Source organism: Ictalurus punctatus, chromosome 1 (genome assembly GCF_001660625.3).
Source record: "Ictalurus punctatus breed USDA103 chromosome 1, Coco_2.0, whole genome shotgun sequence".
Lineage (NCBI taxonomy): Eukaryota > Metazoa > Chordata > Actinopteri > Siluriformes > Ictaluridae > Ictalurus > Ictalurus punctatus.
In genome coordinates this window covers 1,145,974-1,154,714 of record NC_030416.2, presented here as the reverse complement: position 1 = coordinate 1,154,714, position 8,741 = coordinate 1,145,974, and the positions used below count along the sequence as shown (strand labels likewise).

At 42.3% G+C, this 8,741-nt stretch overlaps 1 protein-coding gene across 1 annotated transcript; it reads right to left on the bottom strand.

The window, feature by feature from the left end:
* Positions 1-3,785: 3,785 nt before the first annotated feature.
* Positions 3,786-7,722, bottom strand: sox4b (SRY-box transcription factor 4b). Its single transcript, XM_017464885.3, has one exon. The coding sequence runs from the start codon at positions 7,281-7,283 to the stop codon at positions 6,204-6,206; it is 1,080 nt and encodes a 359-aa protein (XP_017320374.1). The 5' UTR covers positions 7,284-7,722; the 3' UTR covers positions 3,786-6,203.
* Positions 7,723-8,741: the final 1,019 nt, after the last annotated feature.

Genomic DNA, 8,741 nt, shown 5'->3' with positions numbered 1-8,741 from the left:
CTAGTGTCTACAGTCCCCTCCGAAAGTACTGGAGAGTATCTCAAACTGACGACAGGTTGAAGACCGAAACATGAATATGATCAGAATTTCAGCTTTCATTTCCTGATATTTGCGTCTAGACGTGTTCAACAACAGACGTTTTTTTTTCCCCTAGTGATCAAGAAATATTGGAAGATGTGACTGACAGGTGTTTCTTGTTGGTGGACCAAAAAAAAACCCCATAATTTTTAATTCGATTTAATCCTAAATTTATTTTTGTATGACTTTTTTCCTTCGTTTATTATTATTATTATTATTATTATTATTAGGGATGCACCGATACTACTTTTTTCAGACCAAGTACAAGTACTTACATTTGGGTACTTGCCGATACCAAGTACCGATACGAGTACTTCACACTTTTGGGAGTGCCCCACGTCTGGAGCATGTCATCAACCGCACCTGCTGTGGCTTGACCAGTGTGTGAACCCCTAAACCCCTAATATCAGTGGTGAAGCTGAAGGCCGAAATGTCCTGCAACAGGTTCCTTTTTCAGCAAGTCATGCAGCTTTGGTAGTGCGGTATCTGTAATGTGGTGACGGCTGGGAATCTCATACTTCGGCTCAAGTACACCAGGAAGACGTCGGAATCCCGTACTATCTACAGCTGACAGCGGTTGGTCATCAAGAGCAGTGAACGGGGTAAGAGCTCCGGTTATCGTCACTGCCCGTGGGTTGTCTCTGGACATTTTCTCTCGCTTCTCCAGCGTTTGCTGCAACCTTGCTTGTCGCTGTTTCCCGCTGCTAGCATTAGCAAACTCTTCGCACTCTGCGTTAATGTTTGTTCTTTAGATGTTTAAACAGATTGCTCGTGTTAAATGAGCTATTTTTTACCCCTCCCCTTGACAGTTTAGCAGAGCCGAGTTTGCAGTCTGCTCTACTTTTATCATCATCATCACTTATCTTAAGATATCTCCAAATTGCTGACATCGCTCCTCTTCCGACTGCCTGCTCAACTGACGAGAGGTTAGGCTGTGTCACGTGGTCATAAAGCGGTATCGGTGCGGTTGTATCGGGGTAGTTTTACGAGCACGAGTACATGAGCACAGTATCGGGCCGACGCCCGAGTACTGGTATCTGCTAACTTTTATTTATTCTTTCCGTTTATTTTTTATATTTATTTATTCCCACATGTATTTATTTCCATATTTATTTATGTATACATATAAATTTAAAAAAACAATGGGGAAAAAAATCAATAAAAGAATAAATAAAAGTTCAAAAGAATAAAAATAAATTTAAAAATAAATGAACGAAAGAAAAAAAGTCATATAAAAATTAAGTTTTATCAAGTCATTCATTCCTTTATTTATTTTCCTATTATATTTATTTATCTATTTATTTACTTATTTATTTTTCATTTCTGCAGGTATGGTCCGCCGCACAGGTGTGCCCTGTTAAACTGATCGTTTAAAGAATTAATAGCTCTGAATGTCTACTCTTGGTTAGAGGCCTGAGTTTCACCTGTGAATTCTCCATTTGTTGTTAAAAAGGATAAACCAACATGAAGATCAGAGAGCTGTCTATGGATGAAAATCAAGCCATTTTGAAGCAGAGAAAAGAGGGAACGTCTAGCGGCGGCACTGCACAAACACTGGGCACAGCCAGTACGACTATTTGGAATGTCCTGAAAACGAATGAAACCGCTGGTGTACTGACCAAACAGACACCGAACGGGTCGGCCAAGGAAAACAACAACAGTTGATGACAAACATTGTGAGAGCTGTGAAAAAAAACCCCAAAAACAACAGAGAGTGACATCACCAACAACCTCCACAGGGCAGGGTGAAGGTCTCACAATCCAGCGTTCAGAGAAGACTTCGAGAGCAGAAATACAGAGGCCGTACCACAAGATATAAACCCCTCATCAGCAGTAAGAATCAGAAATCCAGACTGGAATTCACAAAGAAATACAGAGACGATCCACAAAAGTTCTGGATCTGAGATGAACCTCTACCAAAGTGATGGAAAGACCAAAGTGTGGAGAAAGAACGGATCTGCTCATGATCCAGAACATACAAGCTGATCTGTGGAACATGGTGGAGGTAGTGTCATGGCTTGGGCTCGCACGACCGCTTCTGGAACATTCTCACTGATCTTTATTGATGATGAACTCATGATGGGAGCAGCAGAACGAATCCAGAAGTCTACAGGAACATTGCCTGATAATTTACAGAGAATGAATCAGGAGCAAGACGACGATCCAAAACACACTGCCGACTCAAAGTGGAAGGTTTTAGACTGGACAAGTCAATCCCCAGACCTTCACCCAACTGAGCAGCATTTCAGCTCATGAAGAGGAGACTGAAGGGAGAACCCCCCCCCCCCCCCCCGAAACAAACAAACAACTACTGAAAGAAGCTGCAGGAAAAACCTGGAGAAGCTTCACAGAAGAAGAAACCAACCAAATATTAACTTAAATGATTCACTTACATTTACTTCAAGGCTGATCTGTTCCGATACTTTTGCTGGCCTGAAAATTGGGCGTTCTGATACTGAAGGTTCTGTGTTGTAAGTTGTTTATCACGTCTAGATGTAAACACCAGGAAATAGCTATTATAAACTATTGTTCCAATAGTTTTGGAGGGGATTGTATGTGGCCTAAGCTAGTCAGACCTAGTATTTATTTATTTGTTTGTTTGTTTATTCATCCATCTATCCATCCATCTAAGTGGCCTCAGCCAGTGACCTAGTATTTATTTATTTACTTCTTCGTGTGATCCAAGCCTGAGGGTCAATCATTTATTTCTTTACTTATTTATTTATTTAAATGGACTAAGTGAATGATCTACCCTGGCTTGTGTTGTTATTGACATAGTGACCCAGAGTAAATTATTGCTTGATTTGTGAATAAGTAAGTGCCCTGGGTAAATAAGTAAACCGACTGGCGTGATGCGGGCTAAATAACCGGGGATTTATTCATGCGAAACTGAGCTCGTGCTCCAATCTAGTGCGCTAGTGGCCAGTTACGCTCTTCAAATCGTGCTGAAAGAACCGAGGAGCCAAACGTGATGACTTTAAGTAATATTAAAGTAGGCAAGTAATATAATATAATGAGCCCTTGTACTAGATTTACATTAGGTTTAGTTGGACCAGCTGCCAAAGCCAAGCTCGTAGACCTAGTCTAAGAGCTAAGTTATTTATTCTCGAGCGTGCTCGTAGACAGTAAAGTACACGCATGACTGATTATTTATTTATTTTGATATTTTTGCAATGTACTACCAAAATCCAGACCAAGGCTAAATGTTTTATGAAGTAGGCTTCTATAGGCTAGGCTAGTGACCTAGTGCCCCAGATAACAGTTAAAGGATGAATGATTTGTTTATGTAGGCTCTGTGATTTTATGGAAGAGTTTCAGGGGTGAAGCCGGAGATGTGCTCTCTCGCTCTCTCTCTCTCACACACACACACACACACACATATATATAATTAAAAATAAATAAATAATCCGGTTATTTATTTCTATCAAAGCTAACACGTGATTTATTCACCTGTATAGTTATGTCCTTTAGCATTTATTTCTTTTAGTTTTATTATTTCCCTTTTGTTTATCTGGTTATTTATACATTTATTTATTTAATTAAACGTGTTTACACGGTTATATATCAGTACAGGTGTCCTTGTGTGCCCTGAAAGACACTCATTATTTTTTGTATGTGTTTTTTTTTTTTTTTTTCTTGAGCAGTCAGTTATGCAATCAAAAAAAAAAAAAGAAGCAAGAAGAAGAAAAACAAGTCATGAGGGCGTGTTAAGGTTCAGTTCCAGCTGACTTTATTTCCTTCCTGAAAAAAACAAAACAAAAAAAACAAAAAAAAAAAACAAAATCTGTACATGTGTATATTAACAATCTGACAGGCAGTGACTTGACACATAGAGCTGGCGTGAAGCCCCGCCCCTAAACCCTCCCCTCCCCTCTGACCCGCCCCCAAATCCCAAATGCGTTATGGCATGATTAGGATGCAAAACAGATTTTTTTTCTACACAGCATATTGCACAGAACATAAAGTTAATATAATCCAACTGTGTATATACTATATTTATACAGAAACTCCTCGACAACAATCGTTAAAGGAAGTAGGCTAAGCGAAACCATATCTGTTCTAGTGCCATGACATGTTTATAGCGCAACAACATACATAAAACACACACAATCTCTTTTTTTTTTTGCTTATAATAATAATAATAATAATAATAATAATAATAATAATAATAATAATACAGTCAACTGTACAAATTCACGATTTTTCCTAATTTTTCAGAACACAACAGCTATTATTTAGAAACCTGAATCTGTGATACAAAAGTCTATCCACCATGCCTTAAAATACGAAAACGATGAGCTATACGAGTAGAAAAAGAGAGATTAAATATCCAAACACGACGATTTCATTTTACGTTCGGAATTGTTTTTTTTTTTTTTAAAAAACGCTTTTTTTTTTTCATTGCAAAAAATGCCATAAAAAACGATCGATTAAAGCTACGATATCTGACTGAGCAAGATGTGTAATGTCCCTTTACAGCAGGGTTTCATGTCAAAAAGTGTGTGTGTGTGTGTGTGATAGAGATTGGAGCTGTAAACACAGACAGGAGGTCGATTTTGCATTAACCAACCCACCTAGAATTAAAAAAAAAAAATAAAAATTAAAAAATTAGAGAGAAAAAAAAACCTGGGAAAAAAGCTGGTACACAAATCGTCAACGAATCACCACGCCCCCTTTTTTTCCTCTTTCTTTTTTTTTTTTTTTACTTTTTTTTTAAATATAGATTTGTACAAAAATACACTGAGAAAATAATCAAACGCTCTCTTTTTCTCCAAAAAAGTCTACATTTAAATATAAAATAAAGAAATGGGGGAGAGAAAAAAAAAACAACAAAAAAACAAAAACTATAGCCCTTCTTTTTGGGAGAAGGAGTGTGAACCAACAACAAAAAACTTGATTTAAAAAAAAATTCAATGCTCAGCTGGTATATAAATACATCCTCATATATATATATATATGTATAATAAAAAAAATGGCATCTGAAAAACCAAACAAACAAACACACAATGATGGACAAGAGTATATAAAAAACAGAAACAGGGGAGTTTTGGTCCTGATTCATTTTAAAAAAAAAAGAAAAAAAAAGGAAAGTTCAGCACAGATCTGAGATTGAATCCTGAAGTTCAGAATGAAAAACAGCTGGTGATTTTTTGTTTGTTTTTAAAGTCAAACATGGCGCCATCTAGCCATTTTAAATAAACCTACTGCTAGTGAACTGCTCCACAGTCGCACACAAAACCGTGATACACCAGAGGACAGATAACATGCTTCTCTCTCTCTCTCTCTCTCTCTCTTTAAATAAAGGGTTGTCTTTACGTCTTAAACCCACCTCGTTCATAAATCCGCCCCTCCCCAGCCTCCATCTGTACCTCTAAAGCGTTAAAAAGTCACGTGCCTGTCGCAATGTTGTCCTTTTTTTAAAAAACAGATGACCGAAAACAGCTTCTCGTGCAAATCAAATCACAGTTTTCCAGTTCCGACTTTTTTCCGACAGTTCCGATTATTATTATTATTATTATTATTATTATTATTATTATTATGATGATGCAATAGGATCTTCTTGTTTCTCCCCCCTCCGCGTGCACGGACATGGACGCTCTTCTCCTCGCCATGCACGCACGTTAAGGTCCTTCCAGTCCTGTTGCAACTCGGAAACAAAAATCCCTTCTGGTTTCCTCGGGCACGCGCCTCTGCAACTCCGCTTCTCGTCTCTCACTTTGTCTTTTATTGAAATGTTTCAAAAATGTTCTCACCGATGCACAGAACTCGGTGGTGTTTGCAGGGTAGCCCTAATGCAGCGCGACTCGATGCATTTCTGCAAATGCACCACACCACGACGCATCTCAATGCACCAGCGCACGTGCGCTCCAGTCCCTTCTTGATCTCTCTCTCTCTCTCTTTAAATCAAAACGCAATTTTTGCGCATTTTTGTGTGTGTGTCTGAGATTCCTCATCCGTCGTTCGGTTGCAAGCACTCTCGACTTCATGTGAAACAGTTCTCCTTGTTATATTTATTTATTTACTTGATTTTCAGTCTTGTTGTTTCATTTCCTTTGCACTGCGTGTTTGTTTGTTTGTTTGTTTGTTAGTGTCAGCCCCGCACGCGCGCTCTCCGCTCCGCTCCTTCAGTAAGTGAACACGAGGTTGGAGATGGTCGACTCGAGCCAGTCCCGCGAGATCATCTCGGTCACCTCGGGCGTGCAGTAATCGGGGAAGTCGAAGTGAGAGCCCGCGCACGACTCGAAGCTCGAGTCCCAGTCGCGGTCGAGCGCCGGCGAGCACGAGGACGCGGAAGACGAGGAGTAAGACGAGCCGAAGCTGCCCAGAGACGTGCTGTCGAATCCGGGGCTCGCGCGACGCCCGACCTCTGCCATGTCGTCCTCAAGCTCCTCGTCCGACGACGACGAAGAAGAGGATGATATTGAAGAAGATGACGATGGAGACTGGGATAAGCACGAGGCGGAGGGAGCAGGCGAGGGCGCGCGGAAGGCGCGGTGCGAGTCCTCGTACAGACTCTGCGCGTCGCCGAACTCTGTGGAGCTGCTGAGGGTCGGGCTCGCGGGGACGCTTCCTCCTTCTCCTCCTCCTTCTCCTCCGCTCCCGAGCACGTAAACTCTTTTGGGTTTCTTGTCCGACTTGTTGGACTTGTAGAGCGCGTGGTGGTCTGCCCCGGCGGCCGGCTCATGCGGCGCGGCTTTGTGAGCCATCTTGTGCGCCTTGCTGTGGCCGCCGCTGCCCGTTCTGGAACTTCCGCTCTTTTTGGAATGCGCCTTCAAAATGGCGCCGTGGGGGCCGGTAGCTCCGCTCGCCTTCTCGCTGCTCTTGGAGCCTCCGCTCGACTTGGGCTTTTTCCGCGGTCGGTACTTGTAGTCCGGGTAGTCGGCCATGTGCTTGAGGCGCAGGCGCTCTGCCTCGCGGATGAACGGGATCTTATCGGTGTCCTTCAGCAGCTTCCAGCGCTTCCCGAGCCGCTTGGAGATCTCGGCGTTGTGCATGTCGGGAGACTGCTCCATGATCTTGCGCCGCTCGATCTGCGACCACACCATGAACGCGTTCATGGGCCGCTTGATGTGTCCGCTGGGGGTCTTGCACCAGCCCGGGTCCACGAGCTTGTCGGATCCGGGGCTCGCGGATGACGAGGCGCACAGATCCGCGTCCTTCGCCCCGGAATCAAAGCTCTCCGCGCCGCTCGTTTTCTGCACCATCTCGGCGCTCGCGACGGCAAAATCTCACCCGTCAGACTCCTCACAATTTCTAATAAAGCTGCTGAAAGAAGAAGAAAAAAACAAAGTCCACTTTCTTTCACGGCAGTAGTCCTGAGAAGGGTTTATCCGTGTTATTTATTATTGGGTTTTTTTTTTAAGTTCGCACGCGGGGAGTTAGGATATAAACTCAGTGAGCGGACACACACTCCGGCTCGCGCCGTGTCCGTTCTCCGTTCATGTTCGCGTTAAGAGTCGGTTAAAGAGCGTGCGCGCGCGTGTGCGTGCGTGCGTGTGTGTGTGTGTGTGTTTCAGCTCTTTCTGCATAACCGAGCTGCGAGATGTTGTTGTTATTGCAGCAGTACGCTTCCCATCTGCCGTGCGCGTGCAAAGAAGTTTTTCGGTCGTTTTCGAGCAGCCACAGCTCGCGCCGCTTTATGCCTCCGCGAGGCCAGACCGGTGAAAGCGCAGCAGCCAATCAGCGCTTGTTGTCAGCCTCCCCCAAGCTGAGAAGACACGCCCCCTGGCCGCTCCGATTGGCTGTAAAAAGGAATCTAATAATAATCGGCGCGTGCAATGAGCAGCTTTGGCTCTGACCTCATTCCTGTAAACTTATTATTTATTTTTTTAAGAGAGCGAGACAAAGCTGATGAGCTCATGAAGGTGGCTTAATAATCATTTAAATTCATTTTTCTTCTTGAAACACGTGTTTATACATAAACATACATACTGATCAGCCTGCATACACACACACACACGTGCTGAGCATGCATATAAATAATCTATAATTGTCATTTATAAGCACATGTATAATATAGAGCATATTTATATTTTTTTAAAAAGGCTTCTTAGACGCCAACAGCACGCGAGCTCAGGCGCCTTATGTTGTGATTGCAAAAAAAAAGGAAGAAAGCCCTATTATTATTATTATTCTGAAAACCCCGCCCCTGAGGGAAGAGCCCGTGTCAAGCCACGCCCCTTCACATTTCAGTAGGAAGGGAGAAAAAAAAAAAGATTTAGTTCCATGCTTTCTGGCTGGACAGATGTGGGTCACCTGAAGGCGCGTGCTGAATTCTGTTAATGTATTATTATTATTATTAGTAGTAGTAGTAGTAGTTGTATTATAAACGAAATCGAAATTATTATTATTATTTTGTATGTTTATAATCAATCTAATTTTCAATAGTCAACATTAGTCGGTTGTGATCCTTACACAGAGTGAGTGTGTGTGTGTGTGTGTGTGTGTGTGTGTGTGTGTGTGTGTGTGTGTGTGTGTGTTTTACCCAACGCTAGATGGCAGAGTGGAGCTGAGAGACTCTCCAGCTTTGTGTATTTAAGGCTTTCTACTGTATTACAACAGGACATGGATTCAGTGCCGAGTTACATAATTGCAAAACAAACGCAACATGAACACGAGCGCAAAACCATTTCACAAATATCTTCACAGATCACATACCAAAA

What these genes read in the sequence shown, in the direction of transcription:
- sox4b (XM_017464885.3), bottom strand. Translation starts at nt 7,283, where the DNA reads ATGGTGCAGAAAACGAGCGGCGCGGAGAGCTTTGATTCCGGGGCGAAG.